At 41.6% G+C, this 20,657-nt stretch overlaps 4 protein-coding genes across 22 annotated transcripts in view; 1 reads left to right on the plus strand and 3 right to left on the minus strand.

The window, feature by feature from the left end:
- dync1i1a (dynein cytoplasmic 1 intermediate chain 1a) overlaps positions 1-361 on the minus strand; it is a 34,873-nt gene extending 34,512 nt beyond the window's left edge. For 8 of the 11 annotated variants that reach the window (XM_086014702.1, XM_086014701.1, XM_086014700.1 and 5 more), the window contains exons 1-2: positions 206-359; positions 47-131 (exon numbers count right to left, since the gene is read on the minus strand). The gene's annotated coding sequence lies outside the window, so the exon portion shown is untranslated. Of the gene's footprint in view, positions 1-46 lie in introns of all 11 variants that reach the window. The other 3 variants (XM_086014699.1, XM_086014695.1, XM_086014693.1) reach the window with 3 other exon arrangements.
- Positions 362-971: 610 nt separating this feature from the next.
- The window catches only part of pdk4 (pyruvate dehydrogenase kinase, isozyme 4), a 28,185-nt gene continuing 8,499 nt past the window's right edge, over positions 972-20,657 (plus strand). The window contains exons 1-13 of one of the 2 annotated variants that reach the window (XR_015082067.1): positions 972-1,288; positions 1,618-1,759; positions 3,217-3,288; positions 3,835-4,019; positions 4,206-4,295; positions 4,640-4,717; positions 4,888-4,964; positions 5,068-5,166; positions 5,257-5,370; positions 5,553-5,666; positions 6,023-6,182; positions 16,776-16,899; positions 17,400-17,438. Coding sequence is in view for 1 of the 2 variants with exons in the window: in XM_086014436.1 (XP_085870562.1) it covers positions 1,171-1,288; positions 1,618-1,759; positions 3,217-3,288; positions 3,835-4,019; positions 4,206-4,295; positions 4,640-4,717; positions 4,888-4,964; positions 5,068-5,166; positions 5,257-5,370; positions 5,553-5,666; positions 6,023-6,169 (1,236 nt within the window). In the remaining variant the exon portion in view is untranslated. Of the gene's footprint in view, positions 1,289-1,617; positions 1,760-3,216; positions 3,289-3,834; positions 4,020-4,205; positions 4,296-4,639; positions 4,718-4,887; positions 4,965-5,067; positions 5,167-5,256; positions 5,371-5,552; positions 5,667-6,022; positions 8,075-16,775; positions 16,900-17,399; positions 17,439-20,657 lie in introns of those variants that run through there. The other variant, XM_086014436.1, reaches the window with a different exon arrangement.
- On the minus strand, positions 6,537-11,901 carry asb4 (ankyrin repeat and SOCS box containing 4). 2 transcript variants are annotated; one of them, XM_086014434.1, is made up of 8 exons: positions 11,842-11,897; positions 11,411-11,446; positions 11,102-11,308; positions 10,511-10,810; positions 10,137-10,376; positions 9,799-10,046; positions 9,557-9,670; positions 6,537-9,476 (listed from the first exon to the last, which is right to left on the minus strand). In XM_086014434.1, the coding sequence occupies exons 3-8, from the start codon at positions 11,277-11,279 to the stop codon at positions 9,288-9,290; spliced, it is 1,269 nt and encodes a 422-aa protein (XP_085870560.1). In that variant the 5' UTR covers positions 11,280-11,308; positions 11,411-11,446; positions 11,842-11,897; the 3' UTR covers positions 6,537-9,287. The 2 variants fall into 2 exon arrangements, with proteins under 2 accessions (XP_085870560.1, XP_085870559.1); XM_086014433.1 differs by having other exon boundaries at positions 6,538-9,476; positions 11,102-11,901.
- Positions 12,239-20,657, minus strand: part of ppp1r9a (protein phosphatase 1, regulatory subunit 9A) — a 36,709-nt gene continuing 28,290 nt past the window's right edge. For 4 of the 7 annotated variants that reach the window (XM_086014426.1, XM_086014428.1, XM_086014425.1 and 1 more), the window contains 10 exons: positions 19,486-19,582; positions 18,518-18,653; positions 17,386-17,465; positions 16,786-16,879; positions 16,409-16,472; positions 16,216-16,273; positions 15,861-15,980; positions 15,664-15,687; positions 15,344-15,529; positions 12,239-15,190 (listed from right to left, as the gene is read on the minus strand). In XM_086014426.1, the coding sequence (XP_085870552.1) occupies positions 15,026-15,190; positions 15,344-15,529; positions 15,664-15,687; positions 15,861-15,980; positions 16,216-16,273; positions 16,409-16,472; positions 16,786-16,879; positions 17,386-17,465; positions 18,518-18,653; positions 19,486-19,582 (1,024 nt within the window). In that variant the 3' untranslated portion in view covers positions 12,239-15,025. The remainder of the gene's footprint in view (positions 15,191-15,343; positions 15,530-15,663; positions 15,688-15,860; positions 15,981-16,215; positions 16,274-16,408; positions 16,473-16,785; positions 16,880-17,385; positions 17,466-18,517; positions 18,654-19,485; positions 19,583-20,657) is intronic. The other 3 variants (XM_086014429.1, XM_086014427.1, XM_086014430.1) reach the window with 3 other exon arrangements.

Here is a 20,657-nt window from a genome sequence, read left to right on the forward strand (position 1 = left end):
ATGCATTGCAGTTACAAACACGTCCGTGAAAACATGCCGTTCATACCTTGTCCACTCGTGTTGATAATGATGTGTCACGGGAAAAGATGCTGTCTCACTGCTACGCCCGATGGTTTCAACACATCCTTGATCTAAATGACATTTAAACAGCGGGGGGTTCAATAAGCCACCAAACTGGTCTTGTGAATCGTTCGGCGAGGCTTACAGATGGCAGCGGCTGACACAGTGCATTTCAGATGGCAATGACCCTAGTAAGACATGATGCAGGTGCAGGTCCAGAAGCGGAGGAAAAGGATGATGCTGAGAAAGAGGACGAGGAAATCCCACCTCCACAGACAAGAACGGTCCTATTGTTATGACTTTTGCTACACTGCCATCTTCTGGACTCTTGAAGAAGTTAATGACTGTGCTTTTTGTATTAGTGTTTGCTACACTACCATCTCCTGGACACCCGAAGAACGCAATTGAAGTAATATTTTTCAAGGCATATTTTCTTAGGATATTTGAAAAACATTCTGGCTTAATATTTGTCGGCGCATTGGCTTTCTGTAGTTGTTTACATTTAGGTTCGGCCCTCTTTACACTCTTATTGGACACGGTACTGAATGCATCTGTTTCTCTGTTTCAACAGTCTGCAGAGTACAAAACGGAATCAATTAGAGGCGCGCATTGATTTATTTCACTGACTGCAGGTAAATCGGTCTCTGGGCGATGAACACCAACGTTAACTAGAGCTCCGCTCTTGGTGTTTTACTGAAAATAATACATTTTTAAAAAAGATAACTATCGTCTGCACTTGAAGCATTCTACCAGTGGGGGAAGCTGTGGTGTGGTCTGCTGGTTTGCTCTCGGCTGTAGTTTATCCCCCGACTCCCCTCCGCCCCGCCCAAGCCCATCAAGCATGACGGCCATTGGTGCGATTCAATGTCAATCTATCGTCGACTCCGCCCAACAACAGTACAGTCCAAACATCATTTTTGGAGAGTCAAAAAATGCTAGGCGGACGCCCTGCTGCGGAGAAATGAATATTTTACTATCATAACTACCTAATACGCAATGTTAACCAAGAGCCGTCTTTCGCTGTGCATTTGCTAGGCAAAAAGCGGCAAAACTGGAGTGTGTTAAGGGAAGGAGAGTTCATGACAACTGGGCTCTTGAAGGACAGCAACAATGAAGTTCACTCAGTTTTTGTTGAAGAACAGCTCAATGGTCGGAATACCGAAGCAAGTGGAGAGGTTTTCCAAGTTCTCACCGTCGCCTTTGTCGATGAAGCAATTCATTGACTTCGGTAAGCGTTTCTAGGGCAGTCGAATTTTGCAGAGGGTCTTGCAACCTCTCAAGGGCAGCTGTGCTTTCTGGCACCAATGAAAATGTCTGTGTCAATTCAGTTCTAATTCAGAGCATTATACATGAAAGAAAATTATTACTTAGACTATATTGTTTAACACTTGTTAAAAAGCTTTAAAAGAAGTTGGCTCGTCTTGTTGCTTGACAACCAGTAGAAGTTGCACAATTCTTCAATCTATGGTCTTCTGGAACAGGAGCTCCATCGTCATTTGTCAGAATTGGGTCAAAGTTTGTTTGCTAAGTTGTTTTGTGTCATCCATGTGACTGCAGGCTCTGCCAATGCGTGTGAGAAGACCTCTTTTGTGTTCCTGAGGCAGGAGCTCCCTGTCAGGCTGGCTAACATCATGAAGGAAATTGATTTCCTCCCGGACAAGCTCCTCGGCACTCCTTCTCTAAAGCTCCTCACCAGTTGGTAGGATACACTACATATGTTCTCCTTTTATGCCAAATGCATCAATCTGAGTCTGAGAAGGAGCCCAAATTCCCAGCTCCAAGGTCAAAAGCACTCTGTTCAACCTGGTTGTGATGTACTGTTTACATTGCTGAAAGAAGTTTAAGACAGTCAGGATGCTTTATAAGAGCACTTTAGTTCCATGCCATTACAATCATATGAGAGAGGCCTCGTGATCTTTGTCAAATTAGATAATCCTGACACACGGTTCGTTTAATACTGACGCACGGTACGAGACAGTGTTGTCTTATATACAGTACACCTCATGTTTACTTGTGCCTCAAATGTGGTGTTTTGGTGATAGTGACCATAACCTTCAGACAGGCAAGTTTATACCTGTCTGTTTAAGTCGCGCCCGTATCAAGGTGTACTGAAGCGTACGGCCTTGGTAACGAACATTTAGGGAGTACACAAACATAATGTTCAGCCAGTCTTATTTAATTTTCTAATTTTAGCTTGTGACTCATTGAGTATTCTCCTCCTTTCTCATCCTGGCCGAGTGCATTAATTGCATTGACTTCACAACAATCATAGTCCTTAATTTAGCATCATAAGATTCAGCGCTATATTTGATACACTGCCTCCAGCCCATTTACAGTTTTAGCGGGAATGTTTCTAGTAAATAGAAAATTAATGTACAGTATTTTTGGTACATAAAATAAGATTTTATAAAAACGTTATCCACTAACCTGTACCTTGTACCAATAGAACTACTACTAATAAAAGTAAATTTAGCATGAGCATGGTCATGTTTCTAAACTAGTGCTTACGTTTTTGTCCGATATCCTAATAATGTGCCAGGAAATAACAATGACACATTAGAGAGCAAATCCTCCACAAGAGACTTTGCTCTAGTCTGACTGTTATTTTGTCATCACTATCTGTTACGCGGTTCTGCATGAGTCACGTGATCTGCATGTGAAGTCATTTCAACAAGAAAAGGTCAGCCCACGCATCCCCTCCCCCACCCCCGCTTCATGCCATGTCTAGTATGTACGTATATTTGGCCCACGTGCCTGCTTTCACTGTGGCGTTCTCTTTTGTGCAGTACGTACTGTCCCATGTTGATGCACTGTAGATGAGGAGTTCAACCAAGGCGCGTTTTGTGGTTTTGTTCATTGTATGAGAATGTTTCTAGGTCAGCAGATGTTTCCCTGACAGGAAATAAAGTGAGGGTCATTTGATGGGCAGCCAAAGAGAGACATTATTGCATTGTTCACCTTTCACCTACTTTCTCAGCGCTCAAGTGTGTGACTCTGCAAGCTGCGTTACGTATATGTGGTCTTCTTCATTGACTGGCCTATCATTTACTGTAAATGCTTACAATGTCACAAACTTTATTTTCAGTGTTTTTGCACCTTTAAAAGTGGTAACAATCTGAATCCATCTTGAGTGTTGTTTATTTTTGCTTTCCCTAGGTATTCACAGAGTTTGTTGGAGCTTGTAGAGTTTTTAGAGAAAGATCCAGATGATAAGGACATCCTGACAGAGTAAGGCATTTACACGAAACAAACACGCACGCAAAACAGTCCAGTTTGTTGCTGTTGCACATTGAACTGGTATCACAAATACTGCAATTGTTTTTATATTACGCTGTAAAAATGTGATAATTGTGGCAGGAACATGCAGCCCTTTCTTTTTTTTTTTTTTTTTAACTCTATCGACCCAAATAACTTCAGCCCCATCAGAAAATGTCCTTATTTTTGCATTTTTCAACTTTCAGTCGCTTTGGCTATGCACTTATATTGGCCTGTTTATTATCATTTTCAATGCTTTACGCTTTCTTAGTGTTACCAAGTGTTCCACAGTCTAACCTGAATGTATTTACAGAAAAACAAAAATGGGCACCAAACACAATATAGCATTACCATATATAGCAGCCTTCACAATGATTAAAGAAAAAAAAATCTACGTCTGCAGTTTTCACACTGTTTACACTGAATGTTTATTTAAGATGGCTAGCAATTGTTTTCTCAGTGTAGCTTACATACTCACACAATGCTATTACCCTGCATCCATCATGTTTTTGTTCTCAGCTTCACTCAAACTCTGATTAAAATCCGCAATCGGCACAACAACGTGGTGCCCACAATGGCTCAGGGTGTGGTGGAGTTCAAGGAGGCCTTTGGCGTGGATCCCGTCACCAACCAGAACGTGCAGTACTTTCTGGACCGCTTCTACATGAGCCGCATCTCCACACGCATGCTCATGAACCAGCACAGTCAGTATAGCACTTGGTGATTATCAGCGAGTTCATCCTCACACTTAGCTTATGTTCAGGTGCAAAATTCAAGTGATGGTTGTATTTTCATAGCATGAAAGCTCTGCAGTGTATGATTAGAGATGAGGTAAAGAACAGTGCATGCGTATGACTGTTTGTCAATGTTTTCTGCATTGTGTTATGCAGCATTAATCTTCGACGGCAGCGTGAACCCGGCACACCCCAAGCATATCGGCAGCATTGATCCAACCTGTGACGTCGTGGAGGTCGTAAAAGGTAATGAATGATGGTCCTCGGGTCTATTTTACACACACGTGCACTGCATTTTTCATCTGTTTTCCAATGCGCGATGCTAGCACAGATCATTGTTTGAGTTTCATCACATTTTAATGGTCTGTATAAAGGGTGGAGTGTCAAAACATGTTATCGTTAGATTTATGGCTGAGATTGATGAGGTCTGTGTGTTGGGTTAACCGGTTCACTTAAAACTGAAAGCATATTATACTATGAATGCACCTGTCATTTTCTGTCTGTTGTCCCGCTATAATTTCCCTTTTCTCTCTTTAAAATATCAGCGATATGATGGTTATGAAGTTGCTTGTACTGTTTTCCACATAAAGATGCCTATGAAACATCAAAGATGCTGTGTGAGCAGTATTACCTGACCTCACCAGATATGGAAGTCACACAAGTAAACTGTAAGTCTGAAACAACCATTTGTTCCATGCAATATTGAATTGAAAATATTTTACTGCATTTTGTAATCCGTTCCAGTTTGCCACAGGTTTCAGGCCGCATTAAAACATCTGACTTAACATTTCTTCTTTTTTTTTTTTTCTTTTCTTTTCAAATCATGAACGTTGCACAGCCAAAAGTCCAGACCAGCCCCTCCACATCGTTTATGTGCCATCGCATCTTTACCATATGCTATTTGAGCTCTTCAAGGTACAGTTAGCAGCCAAGCAAAAACAAACTTAACACTGTTTTTTTTTTTTCTTTTTTTTCTTTTTTTGCCATACTGCTAACTGTCTTCAACATTCCCCGTCAGAATGCAATGCGAGCGACAGTCGAAACCCACGAGACGAGCCCGTCGTTGCCTGCCATCAAAGTGCGCGTCTCACTGGGCACTGAGGACCTGACGATCAAGGTAAATGAGTTCACGCGGCAGTTACTGGCGCAGAGCCAAACCCGCCTTGCTTCTTGACGGACCGTCGTTATTCCCTTGCCCTATTTTTAGATGTCAGACAGAGGAGGTGGAGTCCCGCTGAGGAAAATCGAGCGGCTCTTCAGCTATATGTACTCCACAGCTCCCAGTCCTGTACATATAGACAACTCTCGTAACGCTCCCCTGGTGAGGCTAAAGTGCGCGCTGCTTGTAAATTAGCTTCTAAAAGTATGCACGTGCACTTGGCAAGATGTAACCACTGCGACTGCAAGTCCCCTTTCTAGGGCAATACTTAACTCATCAGCAGCAGCTTGAACTGATGTGCTACTGTGATAATGTTATTCATATCTTTAACCATCCCCGTCCAGGCTGGTTTTGGCTATGGCCTTCCTATCTCCCGTCTCTATGCCAAGTATTTCCAGGGAGACCTGCAGCTCTACTCTATGGAGGGCTACGGAACTTCAGCTGTCATATACTTAAAGGTGACAACAGCACAAGTGATCATCCTATCCAAAATAACCATCCGCTGATCACGTACACAACCTTGGCTGATGTTAGAGTAGTGTAACACAAGACCCTTCTCAGCTGATCACAGATGTGCCCTTTTGTAAGCTATGTGTTCTCACAAGATGCTTGTCGGAAATTGTGCGAAGGGTGAGGCATTATATTACGTTAATGACGCAGCAGCATGAGTGCCAATGTAGTGTAGAACGAATACATTCCGTCAGTCTTAACACAGCTTCAACAAAGTCATAATACATTATGAGTATGAAATGAAAGATGACAAGTTTGATGGTATTGGCATAAAGAGTCCTCATATGTTGGGACCATTTCACAGGCCCTGTCCTCAGAGTCGGTGGAGAGGCTCCCCGTGTTCAACAAGTCAGCCCTGCGCCACTACCAGTCCAGCACCGAGGCCGACGACTGGTGCATGCCCAGCAAGGAGCCGAAGAAACTGGGCAGGAGCGAGAGGACTCACTCATGATGGACCGGAGGAGGTAGTGGAGAAATAATGGAGTTGTAGGAGTGGCAGAGAAAACAATTTGGCCAGTTCTGATCAGATTATGACTGAATTTTATTATTTATCTTGAGACCATGACACTGCAGATTATTTAAATCCCAGTTTTGCTACGTTCAATTATTTTGTTAAAATAACACATTTACCCCATAAATAAGCTGTGCTACATTTACAAATGCCAGCTTGTATTTCCACAAAAATCCACAGAACAATGTTTCTGAACGTTGGCTGTGGTAAAGATCTTAGGTAAGTGTTTAGATTTGGGGTGACTTTTTTGGAACTGTGATTCTGTGGAAGTGAGTTTTACAAACAACAATGTGTTAAAGGTGCTCTTTGTAAAAGCCATTGACTTTTCTCTACATTTAGTAATTGTTTTCGTTCGGCACATCATAATTGTTCATATAATAATAGCTAACGTGTGTTTTACAGTGACAGCTTTCTGTCAGTTTTGCACCGAGACCTGTGTTAAGGCATATAGCGCGTGACGGGACCAACTACCTTGCTTTTTACATTTAGCATCTTTAACATACTGTATTGTGTGTAAGCTAACATGGCTCACTTATTAGCTAGCACGCAGCATCCACATTTCTTGCGTGAGATGGTAAAACCTTTTTAATTTAATTTCAAAATATTTAACACTGAAAAAAAAAAAAGACCTCCTCCTGAAAAGGTCATATGAATGTAAACACCAAAAAGCCTATTCCAAACAGAGCCTCCTCCCAAAAGTATATTACAGTGGTTCAGTCCACTTGGTGTGTTTGAGCCGTGCAGATAAACGCACTGTTCAAACACAATTTTGGTGAATGACTGTTGATCTGCTCAGTTATTCACCAGCGAGCCGTGTTGTCATGTGTTTGTGAGCCATTTCAAATTCACACGGTGGCCAACCAATCAACAATCCGAAAGGGGCCGTCCGCGGTATGATAGTCAAGAAATTTCCATTATCAAAAAGCATTGTAGCTCCTTTCAAGCCCATTTAAGAACATAAAACTCCTGGAATATTTCAGACATCTTTGAATGTAAACTTGTGGCATATTTTAGTATTTTAATCTCTGCAGTAAAGTGTGATTTTTGGGAATAGAATACCAGCACACAAGGACCCAGCTAGCTGAGGTGTTTTTCCCGCTGAATACAAAATGGATTAAGCATGAATATGCTGACGAATGTTCATTTCCATAAGGAAGACCTAGATGCGCTTGTTTTGAAATGAGTACTGTAATGTATGTGAAGTCACTTGTTAGCACAGTTGCAAATGAAAGTGAAGGATTATATTGCCTTTGCATGTACACTTTCCTACTTTAGCAACAAGTGCTTTCTGATGACAAATGGCCTTTATACTAACTAATGGCAAACATGCTGATGTATATTTCATGTTCAATATGACACAGGCTGTAGTGATTTTAGGCTTTGCTTTAATATCTTTAAAACATTGAGTGCATCAACTTTTCACAAGGATTTGGTAGGATTTCACACAAAATGTGTCATTTGTAGAAAACTGCCACGTTTTCTCGGGTTGTGGTACTGAAGTTCATTTGTATAATGAATTCATGTATGAAAAAAAAAATCATCTTACCTCAATAACTAAGGCCAGGTTTTTAGCACATTTAGTGTCCGCATTTGTCTGCCTTGTAACGAAACACTTTTTCCGACTAAATTCTTGTGACGGCACACCTCTGCATAACATACTGTTCGTCTATTTGTAGCAATATGAAGTGATTTTAAAAGTGTGTATATGTACTGTACATTTCCTCTTCACCGAATGTCTGAAATTTAGTATATTTCCATTTCAAATGTTGTGGTTCACCGTCAACCACAAAAAAAAACAAAAAAAAAATGAAGGAAAGAAAAAGACAATACAAAAATGTCACGTCATTGTTCAAAGCGTAATTCTTTGTTTGTCCTTTGACAAATTCATCCGCAGACCGGTTTCAACAAGATAGGAAACAAACATGGAACGAAACGCTACGTGCCATGACAGTGTCAGCACTTTGGGTCCTCCCGACCGTCCGCGTTGTTTGAGGAAGCATGCAGTTGACCCAGTTTCTGTTTGTGGCTACCTGCCAGTCGAGTTTTGAGAGCCAGCAGCTCTGTTTGAACCTACATTCGAATGACCTCATGTCTTGACTCATACTTATCAGGTGCATCTCAAACACTCCAAAAACACATTATTATTCTGTACAGTCGTGAAAATTGCACAAATCGGTTTACTGCAGGCACTTGGGATGGGATACTGTTTAACTGCGTTTGTGGATCTTTACGTTGCAGCTGCTACACATACACCATAAATTCACGTATCAGGCCACCAGTCTCCAACAAGCATTGCTTCATAATTTGATCCCAAAGTCAACAAGACCTGATTATATTATGGGAATGCTAACATAGATTCAAATGTAAAGCAATGCCGAATTAATATTACCACACATGACAATGCCAAAAAACTATTTTTGAGATATTTCACACCAGCTTCTGCAAATGGTGGGCCATCAACATATCAAATATCATATCATTTATTACTATTATTATTGATTCACTTATTTGGATGATTTTTAGCATTTTGTGGTAAGGGTATTAACATTGTATTTCTTTTTTTAAATGTATTTATTCGTAATTTGTTAACTTGTAAATCGGTTGACATAAGTTAATGACAATGATAAAAACAATGCTATTCGATGTCTTTTTTATCTGCCTATGTAAATCACCACTGAGATGTGTGCTGTTGTGACTAGCATGAACGACCAAGTAGTTCTTAAATCTCTGGAAACCTTTGAAAGCAATCTACAGTGGCTGTGAAAATAGATTGCAGGTGTAGAATCCAGGAGGGAAAGCAGTTCAGTTTAAAAATATCACACATGAGGATTTACACATACATTGGAGGGTCCATCCAAAAAAAAAAAAAAAGCATGTGGAGGAGTGACTTGTCAAGTGTTTGTTTTACAAACGTCCTCCGCGGTCAGACATTAGCCTCTTGACAGTATTTAGACTGGTTGCCAGGGTGATTTAAAAATGTTCATGGTATGGATGGTCTTGACAGCCTCTCAACAGATATTGAATGTTCTCTGTTGAAACCATCTGATATGTACACAGATCAATAGAGTATCCCCTCTGGTGTAAGTAATAAGTAGTTCTTAATGCTTGATGGTAAAGGTAGTGGCGCTACTCCTCTTTGGCAGGGGCCTTTCATATTGCCTCTGATGGCACATCTGGTCAGGTGCAGCAAGCTGCGAGGGCTGTTAGCGCAAACAGCGAACACGGAGTCGTAGAATTCCTCATGTCGCTGAGATAAGACGGGACAAAACAGAAACTTCAACGACAGGAGGGCTTGAACAAGCGTTAACTTGGGAGTTTCGGCACTACCTTGTAGCAGTCATCTGGAATGGCAGTTCTCCACTTCCTTGTAGGCTTTAAATGTTCATACGAGTTGACCATGATCTCAACAACTTTAGGGAAGTCATGACAGGACTGCAACACCTGAACAGGACAGGAGATATGGCACAAGCCAAGCTCTAAGTTCTAGCTGGCAACAGTCCACAGGATGGCGGTTTGGACGGTGAACCGCTTGATTCGTGCTACGGCTTCACTTCACTGTGTCTCCGTACCTTATGAAACTGGGGTGGGTAGATCCTGGCCGCGTTGTAGTTGAGCAGCAACTGATAGCAGTTTTCATGTAAGGCCGTGTGCCTTACGTCGGTAACTTTGAGGAGATACTGGATGGGAGAGCAGCCGTTGATGTCCATGGCTCGCGTGTCCGCTCCGGCTTCCAGCAACATCTGCATCAGGATGTGATCGCAGTTCCAGGCAGCCTTGTGAAGAGCCGTTTTATTGTCCTCCTCTTGAAGGTTGACATCTTTAAAAGAGAATGCCACAGTGATACAAACTCCCATACTGTATTATATACACACACACACACACACACACAAGGACACTCAATTCAGACCTGCTCTGTGGTCCAACAGTATGCGACAGACAAGATGGTGTTCTTGACTGTAGGTTTGCTCTTTGGTGTCAAAAGCCCAAAAGGCGGCAGTCATCAGCGGGGTCTCTCGGAAAGAGTTGACTAAATCCACAGGTGCTCCATGAGCCAAATAGAGTGCCGCCAGTTCCGGAACCCCAAATCTGGCTGCAGTGTGTAATGGTGTGTCCTCCTCATTGTGACTGGGTAGGCTTACATTCGCACCTCCGGGAGAAAAATAAGACATTTTCGCTATTCAAGGCAGGGCTTGCTTCATCCCTATCCCTTCGAAGCGTTTAGGGTCCAAATACACAATCAGTCGACCTCCACCGATCCTAACTTGTAGAATACATGCTTACCTTTGAGGACGAGCAACTTGGCGCAGTCCACTGACTCTTTGGTGATGCAGTAGTGCAGTGGCGTGTGTCCACTCAGGGACAAGCTGTTGACTTTTGCACCGTGGGCTAGCAGCAGACCCACACAATCGGCATTGGACACCTCGCAGGCCACGTGCAGCGGCGTTTTCCCGTTGGGCATGCGGTTGACGGCCGCGCCTTCCTGAAGGAGCACCAATGCGGTTTCCGCAGCGTTGTACATCACACAAACATGAAGGCCCATCGCCCAGGACTTCTCCAGTTTGTAGCCTGGCAGCCAATACCCTGTCACAAATCAGACATAGGAACCGATGAACCTCTTTCTTGGCCGAATGATATCTGGAATGCGATCAATCTGAGAAAAGCATGTGCTGTAATTTATCCAATGTTTCTGTTAGTCTTATTCCTGGAGCCTCATCGACATATAGTGAATAAGCTTTTGTGTTAAACCCACTTTGAAGTGTTCCCCCACTATATCACCTTTCATTGATCGTGTACAACACTATCACAGATTTTTTTTCTCCATATTTCATATACTTTAACTTGGTTGCATCATCTGGATTTCTCATCCCTTACCTTGTTTATAAGAAGCCAGGACCATGCTGGGGTCATCCACCTCCAGAACAGTGTCAATGTCGAGTTTCTTAATGCGGAGGATCCAAAGTACCTCCTCGGCATTGTTAGTCTCCAAGGCCTGCAGGTACCGTTGCTTCAGCTGCTTGACGGCGAGTTGTGTCGGGCTCAAGTTCTCCATGAACACCTCTTGACAAGAGGGCCCTCGCCCTACATTAGCCACACCAGCTGGCTCGGGCAAAAACAGTCTCCGCACAGCATGGCGTAGATTGTAAATGAATGTGTAAATGATCATGAAAGATTCATGCATACCCACATTGGAAGGCCTTCAAAGTTCCTATTTGGGGGCTGCATGACAAAAAACAACAACAAAAGATCAGGAGCAACAAGTGACGGAGGGGGAAATGGCAGGAGAGTGAATTATAAATAGAGCAGTGGGAGGGACTGAAGAACTTGAGCTCTCGGTCTCTGAATTTGGGCTACTGAGTCTGTCACATGGTCAAACGCATTTTTTTTTTTTTTTTTTTTTCAAAAAAGAGATTTCTAGTTATTCATTGTCACCACCAGTTGACGTTTTCTGTCAAACTAAATATAAAACAAATAAACTTCCACGGGGTGTATTTAAAACAACCACATAGCTTTGCATAGTCTACTAGTAGCTTAAGGCTAACAAAACAATATAATGAATAGTATTGGTAATGTGATGTAATACCCCTAAGCAAGTATAATATAACAATACTCACGAGTGCTTATTCTTTATCGTCCGCACAGAACGTCTTAATATTACAGCCGCTTCCTGAGAAGCTGTGACCCTCTCCATGTACACTAGGTCTGCATGTCTATTAAATGCCCAGTAAATTGAAGCCAATGATGTGGCATAAACTAATTCTTTACATTCTATTATCATTACAGTACATTTTTATGAAGTACAGTATTACATGAGAGGCAGGACCAGATTATTGGCATTTTCATTCATTTTGATGGACGAAGATGATTTGATATGCATTTTTTTTTTAGTTACGAGTCACAGAACAAATTAAACTCGTATCTCAAGGTACCACTTTACAAGTTTTGATCTTAATGACCAAAATTGCAAATGCAAAAGTGCAAAATGCTGTACATGATGAAAGCAAACACGCGTCAGTGACAGCAGATTTTATTTAGTGTGACAGGGATTATAGCTGCCCTTCCAAACTTTTCATAATGCAAAAAAAATAGATCAAAATAAGGGCGAGGACTGAGGGTGGCCGGCTGAGAGGGGGAACAAAAGCACATTATGGCAATAATCTGAAAGACAAATGTCAAATGAGCCCTTGTGGACACGACTCAAACTGATTGTTTTGGCCTGCTGGGAGCACCAGTGTCTCATCCATACATCATATTCATCACACCAGGTAAGATAAGTTAAATCTGCAAACTGCACACATTCTCACAGTGAATGAAACGGAAAATGTATTGGGATATAAACATTAAAGGAATGCATTATGAGGACTTTATTGTGGCAGCATATGGATTGATGAGAGGAAAACAAGTAGAATGGGACACTTTGTTCTTAAAAGCCATCGCCTTTTAGCACATTGCAATTCACTTTCAATCAGTAAATCAAATAATTTATGCGGAAAAGAATATATAAGGTTACAATTCTGGATAAATCATTATTAGTTCATTGTAATTTATGTGATCAGTTGACTTCTTATATACAGAAATAAACAAGAGCGTGGATATTATAACTACCTGTATTGCGAGTGCAATCAAATCAAAGTTCCATATTCAGGTATTGCCCCCGTTTACAATAAATAAACACCAGTTCTATCATGGTGACAACAGTCTATTATTTGTAAGCCTATAGAACTGTTCACAGTACTGATTAGGAAGTAACGCAGAACATCTTTCAAATAAATTGCATGTCCTTTCCGGTGTAACATCAAAGTATAAATTGTGAATTTGAACCACGTCTGAGCACAGACGTGAACCTTTTATGTCATCATATGGCTAACTGCCTTCCTCAGTATCACTTGTCATGTTTTTTTTTTTGGTTTTTTTTGGCAGGGAAAAAAAAAACATGTAATGTGTTTTTCGTGAGTTATTTCAGGAAAATTCTCTAAAATTTCTAAAGGCAGCAGTTGGGTATTATCAGTTATTTAAAAGGAATACAAAAAGAGGTCAAAGCAGGTTACAAGCAACAGTATACTGTATATATCAGCAAGAAGTTCGATGTATTATTATTATTTTTAAATGGAATAGGTTTGGTCATTTACATTTCCCCAGTTGTCTCCATTAGAAGCAGTCATAAAGTACATCCACTTTTAAGACCTGCTTCATTTCTAGTATTGTACACCAGTGCATTCACACTGCGAGGAACATTGCGCGTGCCAGTGCAAAGGTTAACAGTGTTTGCACTTCCAGTGTTCTGGTAAGTTTAGTCATATTAGAAATTTCCAGTGTTTTCCTTCAACAGCAAAACTAAGCGGCCTGGTGACACCTAGTGGTCATTATATGAATATGGCCTCATATAGCCAAGTTTCCATCAAATGATTCGTGTCCAGTGATCGTTCTTAAAAGAGAGTAGCATAAATATGAGTCTATTAAAATGGCACATTAGACGCATTTGTATCAGTAATCACTGCACAGGTTGATATAGTGAAAGGTCCTGAAATACGGAAAGCCGCTTTGTTTTATTTTATATCCTTGATGTGGTCCATGTACTGGTATGCTCTGTGCCCTCACTAGTAAGACAACTTTGGCAAAATTGTGCCCTAGTTGACAACCGTGCACAACTAGTACTACTAGTAATATTGTAGAATTTTACTAGTTATCACCCAGTGCCTCACTACTACTGGTAGTAGTTGTAATGCTCAGATGTCTCCTGACTATTGCACAGTATTGCCTCACTAGTAACAATATAGTCAACTAAAATGAAAAAGAGCAAATCAGTACATTAACATAAGAGCTGGAAATGAAGGATATTGAATTAATGCTGCGGTTTGAGCATTTAGGAGGCTAATAGTGTGACACGCCTCCTAGTAGTAGTTACTAGTACAGCATAGTCGTTTATTACTAAGGTTTAATTGTACACTAATGGGCCAAAAGTGGCACTAGTGGTGGAAAGCACTTCCGTGGTCATTGTCCTAGTGTGCTCTAGTAGTTCTACGAGTGCACTGAATTCTTAGTCATGAACAAAAAGCACACTAGTACATAGCCATTAAGATGGATATCACGGATATCAATTAAGTAAGCATTTATTTGATGACCTTGATAAGGAGGCTACTCGTGCGTGCCACGTGCCTACTATTTAGGCCTAGGAATGTAACTAGTGTAGTACAACAGTTTTTCTGGTAAGGTTCATTTGCATACTACTGTTAAGCCAAAAGTGATACTAGGACTGGGGAAAAAAAAATACTGGTAAGACACAGTCACTGTACTAGAGCACCCTAGTCATTCTACTATTGTGCGGAATTGTCTGACTAGTGAGGGCAAAGAGGAGACTGGTACATAAATCTTAGGCTGGATAGCAGTGAATAAATGCTCAAAACATGTTTCCATACCGAAAAAGGGGTAGCACAGTTAGCTCTGGAGAGGATATAGGTTAAATATGCATTGACTATGTCACATATTTACTCTGGAGATGAATAAATAAAACCGATTTACAGCAAAAAACATCCAAATAAATAGAAAATAATTTCTTAAAAGCCCAAAAACACATGATTGGTGTAAAATGAGGCAAAATGAAAGGGCAGAATCCTGTAATCCGACTGTTTGTTTTGGTTTAACTTGCTTGGTGGTGGAAAAGGTTCCCCAAAACGCTGGAGCCCAAACCACCCTGTAGGAAAGGCGTCCTGCAGGGTTCAATCTTGGAGCCTTTGCAATTCGTCTTTGCAGGAACCCAAATTCCAAAGAGTCATACAGGATCAGGTCACTTGGGCTGCTTTATCGCGCTTCTTTCTGCTGTTGTTCCATCTCTCTTTTTCTGAGCTTCTCACGTTGTTTCTCCATTTTTTCATGGTTCCTCTTGGCCTTCTCCATCCGAACTTTAAGGTCTTTAATCTTTTTCTTGATCAAGGATCGGTCCTGGGAAGAAGTTACTCCAAGCGACTGAAATAACAACAACACAATTTTATTTATATTTCACGACAGCAGCAGCTGTAACAAAGCACTTTACAAACAATACGGAGAATATGAATGAGCATCCATATATTCAAGCACCTATCTTCCTTATAAATCTGGACATTCTACAATTAGCTTTACCTTGAGCTCAGCGCTGTCCAGTTGTAGCAGTTTTTCTCCATTTATGTTTTTGGCAGTGAATTCTGGAATATATTGTTCCAAACTGAGGCCCATAAGCAAGCCGGCCACTTGCTGAGAAGTCCACTCTGATACGCTGCAGTTCTGCCACTGCTGCTGCTTGGTAATCCACCCTTCTTCTAGGATCTGCTGACCAAAAGTCCAAGAGGAAACAAAGTCACGTGATTACAAAGATTTTCAGGGCTGCCTCTCTGCGTTCGATCATGATTTGAAGACTAAATTCAGTCGTACACAAGGTAAACGGTTCCAATTGCCAGTCTCACCTCATCGTCTACCATATCCAGACTCTGCATGTGGCAGCAAAGGAAATAAACCAAACGGAGGGGGTTGTAAACAATGCAAAAAAAGAGAACGGCAGCACCTTAAATTCAGTTCCAGTTCCGGATCATTTGTGTCCATGTGAGTTTAGGGCGCGCCATTGAAATAAGGCTCATGTGCAGCAATTTCTAAGCTAATGTACCTCATCAGAAGAAAGCGCTAAGTTGTCGGCATCTGCCGACGTTTTGGCTTCGCCGGCCAGCCCGCTGATCTCAACCGAGCTGTTGCTGCTGGCACTCAGGTCCTCGCTCAAAGCGGGTCCCTGGAAACCAGAAACACAATTATCAAGTCACAACGGGATCCGATCTGTGAGCAGCGGGAGGCTGAATGCGCTTAATTGGACGATAGACCGCAGTTATATTGACCTTTTCTTGGAATGTTATTGGTTAGTATGTTAAGCTTGCAAATGTAATCAAGGCTGTGGGCTGTTTTAAAAAAAAAACATGTATTGGATGGACGGTTTACAATATATCCAAGTCATTAATTTGTCTGCAAACCTCTTGAAATTTTGCCTTGACTTTCCGATGGCTGTCCTCTACCGATGTCTCAGCGCAACTGAAAGAGAGTTGATCGGGATGTTACTTGACTATTGTACCACAACCTAAAAAAAATGGCACTTCATTTGGTCTTTGTTCATCATTGTAGAAGTTATCCCCCCCTGCACAACAATATTCCTCGTCAGCATCTTACCCAGACTCAGGTGCTTGTATATGCTCCTCCACTCGTTGAGAGGAGCTCGGTGTTGCGTGAGAACCTGCCAGAAACACCGACATTTATATTTCTAACAAGCGTCAATGTCAGATTTTCATCTCTAAATCCTGGCCTTGTCAACTTAATCTGCCCAGGGCCTTCAGAATCAGTAATGCAGGACAATGTCATTTCAATTTTCTTTAACCAGAGTAGCATCCCTATAATCATAGTCAGATTTGAAATTTGTCTCACAGGGCCTGCTAACTGGCCCACAGATTAAGTCAGGTAACGGCACTAGTACCAAATGCTTTGCAGTGCTAAAGTAGCACTCGGATTGATCTAATCCGTGGGATGTTGTCTGTTATAGGCGTTCGAACCTTCGTTTATTCGTCCGGGGGATCCTTCTGCACTGGCCAGACTACGAATGGAGCCAGAGCGACTATGACCTGGACTGCTGCGCCCCTCTGGGACCTGAGGATGGACAGCAAGAGGTGAGATGGAAAGTCAGATTCATTGATAGAGAAAGCAGACGGAAAATGTATAAAAAGAGAGAAAAACGTGATGTGATGTTGAGGGGAGACTGAGCCAAACTCATCGAACCTCTCCCATTTCCAACTCTTTTACACTTGCACATTGCCTTGTTTCGGCCTCGCTGCCAATTGGGATTCTCAAGTTGTTTATCCAATGTGAACTTCTCAACTCAAGCCGTGTTTCAACACAGAGCGAAAACAAATTGTGACAGCGCCATACACTCAATTAGTGCTGCCGAGCAACATGCGGCAATTAATCCATTAACAAAATGGAATGGCTGGAGCTCAGACACTCGGTCTAATGAAACACAATTTGCTGACCTTTGTGGTATATTAAGGTTGGGGATAATGGTTGCTTTCATGACAAATGACACGTTTCGAGACATGTTGTATGTTGGAGTAACTAAGCGTTGTTGAAAATGTGTGTGTGTGTGTTAAATTACAAACCTCTCCCTCTGTAGAGCTGACGCTGTCCGCTCGGGAGCCTTTTGCTTCGCTGGGTGAGTAGGGTGAGCCCTTTTTCAGTTCTGCACACGCACACAAAAACAACAGCATGAAATCAATGGTATCTAATGTGTTGCACATAGTATACAAAAAAAAAAGTATCTTCCATTTGTTGCTGCGTTTGGGGAAATGTATCGGAGATGTGATATAATGTTGAGTACGTACTGTATATGTGAAAAATCTACGTAAGTAGATTCCGAAAGTATTTGTACTGTTAAATTGCAAGACTGATGTCTATCGTGGTGTAGAATTGCATTTTTGCAATTTCAAATATTTCATTTTTATTGCGGTTTAAAAAGGCAGAATCTGTGAGCGTTTTCATTTATGCATCATTTGTGTGTCATAAATTCTCTTTTGCTTTAGACGTAGGAAACAGTTTCGCAGTTATTTTAGCCTCTTAGTACACGTTCTCAATAAAAATGTCCTGATTAAACAATGCGATCATTAGGCAATCACAATTTCCTAAGATTACAAGGACAGACTGTCACATTAGACTAAACCATTCAAATTTGTAAGCGATGCTATCCACAGATTTCTCTCTTCTCCTCCCACATGCTCCCGTTTCTCGCACGTCCCAGCTGTCTCCTCTGCCGCCTCACTTTTAATGTTGCGTAATGGGCTGCGTCATTCAGATCAGTCCACATCCAGTCTCGCCGTTACCCCGTCGGCACTGTCACGCGTTCTGATCCCGTCGAGGGGGAACTAAAGCCTGGCTTAGCTCAAGGGGAGAGCATAAAGCAGATATCAGGGCTTCAAATGTGTTGTTCAGACAGACCGTAAGTGGACATAATCTGCAACTTGATCCAGTCAAGCAGCTATCTTCAAAGTGTGGTGCATAATCACACAAATAAATGTTCAAACTGTGCCTGTTAAAATGACTTGAACATCTTTTTAATCCAGGACAGTACATCTGTTAAGCACAGTTCAGTTGTATTTAACTTTTAACTACCATAAAATTATCAAGCACAATATAATAGTTAAATAATATTTAAAGTATGTTTTTTTTTTTTTTTTTTCTGGGGGTAAAAAGTTTGAAAACCACTGCATTAAGGTAAAAATCCAGGGATGCACTGACCTCTACCTTGTGCCGCAGCTCTGTTGGGGCTGTGCTGCAGAGCGTGCAGCCTCTCGGCACTGTTACTGTTGTTGTTGTTGACCTGAATGTTGTTCTGCTTCATCAGCTGCATCAGCTCCGACTCCAGTGTTGCAATCTGTTGAGAGGAGGAAAGGGGATCAATGTTAATCAGCTGTGCGTACGCTGCTGTCAGAACAAAAGCGTTCCGGATGACGGCTACCCGGGGAAACAAAATAACAGCCCCAATTTCTCGTTGCAGCTACAAAAGCTTCCAACGTTCGGGAAGATATTTCGTTTTGATTCATCCCGGAGGTCTTTCATGGGTTTGAGGTCAAGGTTCTCAATTTCTTCTTAAATTCATCCAGCATGCCTTAAAGGATGTTGCTGCACTGGGAAACAAATGGCATTTTCCCCAAATAGTTGGAAGCAAATAGAAATGGTAGGATACGGTATATGCGCTATTGACATATACAGTGCACGTACAGTACCGACTATTCGGTTTAATCGTTTAAAAGTTTTGCCCTCACTCTTGCCTGTCCCGTTTTAATGCAGTGCAGTTGCCGGATGACGTGTGCGGAATAACAATAGCGCACATTCGGCTGCACTTGCGATCCAGTTGAGCAGACACTAACGCTTCTGTCACGTTATGTTGCGGGCAGAGCAAAATAGAATAAAATAAATCAACTTGACGTTTGACCACAGAGCTGACCACAGGCCACGGGGACACCCTACTGTCATCGTGAACTGTGGGGGACAGTCTTGCAAAAAGCTTTTCTGGCAGGGATGCAGATTGTTGAACTAAAATGCACCGTGAACTCTTAGAAGGACGAGGGTTTTAATCTGTTTTTCATCTCGGCATCTTCAGAGATTTTACTGTGTCCTTTGGAGACTTCTTAGCTGAATTTGACAAGACGTATTTAGAACAACTGCATGGAGAGTCATACATAAGCACAGAATATGGTCTTTACCCTGACTTGCAGTCCCTGGATCTCAGCCAGGTGAGCTTTCTCCGCCTCCTCCAGTCGTCTCCTTTCGGCATCCTCCTTCTGGATGAACTCCACCTCCCTGGAGGAGGAGATTGAAAAAGGGTTGAAGCGGGGGAGCAAGCCAATTGGACTAAACGACCTCCACTAAGGCTACAATTTGGATCGGCACCAATGTATACGCCTTCACAGATACCCACCTCCTCAATATGTATGAATCTTACACAATCATTAATCCTTATAATTAATATTTATTTTGTTTTTGTAATATGGGAGTCATTCTGTTAATGGAGTCAGGTAGAGGTACGAGGAATGCGGTGATAACACCAGATACAACACGTCACTCAAATTAATTTAAACACATTTAAAGAACATGCAGTTGAATGTGAAAACGTTAGTAATACTATATAAGGTGTTATATTTGAATGAAACGTATGTCATATTCAAGAAAAGTCTGAATGGTATTGGATTGAAATTTTAAAAAAAAATCATTTTAAGACATTATGGCATTATCAAGTATCGTACTCGGGTATCAACGAGTACTGAAATGTAAGTACTTGGTCGGAATTTTTTTTTTTTATCAGGGAATCCCTGCATAGAACATATTTGACATATTTTCACATTTTGCTCACATATCTGTTGAAAAGAAATAAAATAAAATAATGAGTATTTCACCGACAACAGTGAGGGGAAAATTGACCACACTTAAGTGTAAAACACACACACATATACTGTATATAGTTTTGAGGGCAGGCATTCCTCTCTTTGTAAACGTGCACGCCTCTCCCGTGCAGACATCTTTGCTGCCGAGCAGTTTGCTCGTTTCTAACGTCAGCCTCGCTTTGGCCTGCAGGGCCAGAGCCAATTAGAGGCAGTCAGATTGAAGCCGGGCGGTCGAGGTGGTGAAGGGCCTCGCATGAAAGAAAGACAAGTTGTGCCGCATGGGAGTGGGAAGCCTGCTCTTGGTGCTGAAATGGGATAAGATCTTGTGTGTGAAGAAAAAAAAAAAAAAAAAGCAAATTTCCCTGACAGATGGGAGTGCAGAAGATATTCACATTCTCTGATAGATGATGCAAGCGAGGATTGCAGTCAAATGAATTCATCAGACATTATTCATCCGACTACACTAAGTGTCAAGATGGAAGCAATGGCCTCAT

Source organism: Filicampus tigris, chromosome 18, assembly GCF_054856515.1.
Source record: "Filicampus tigris isolate MCC_2025a chromosome 18, RoL_Ftig_1.0, whole genome shotgun sequence".
In the NCBI taxonomy this organism is placed as follows: Eukaryota; Metazoa; Chordata; class Actinopteri; order Syngnathiformes; family Syngnathidae; genus Filicampus; species Filicampus tigris.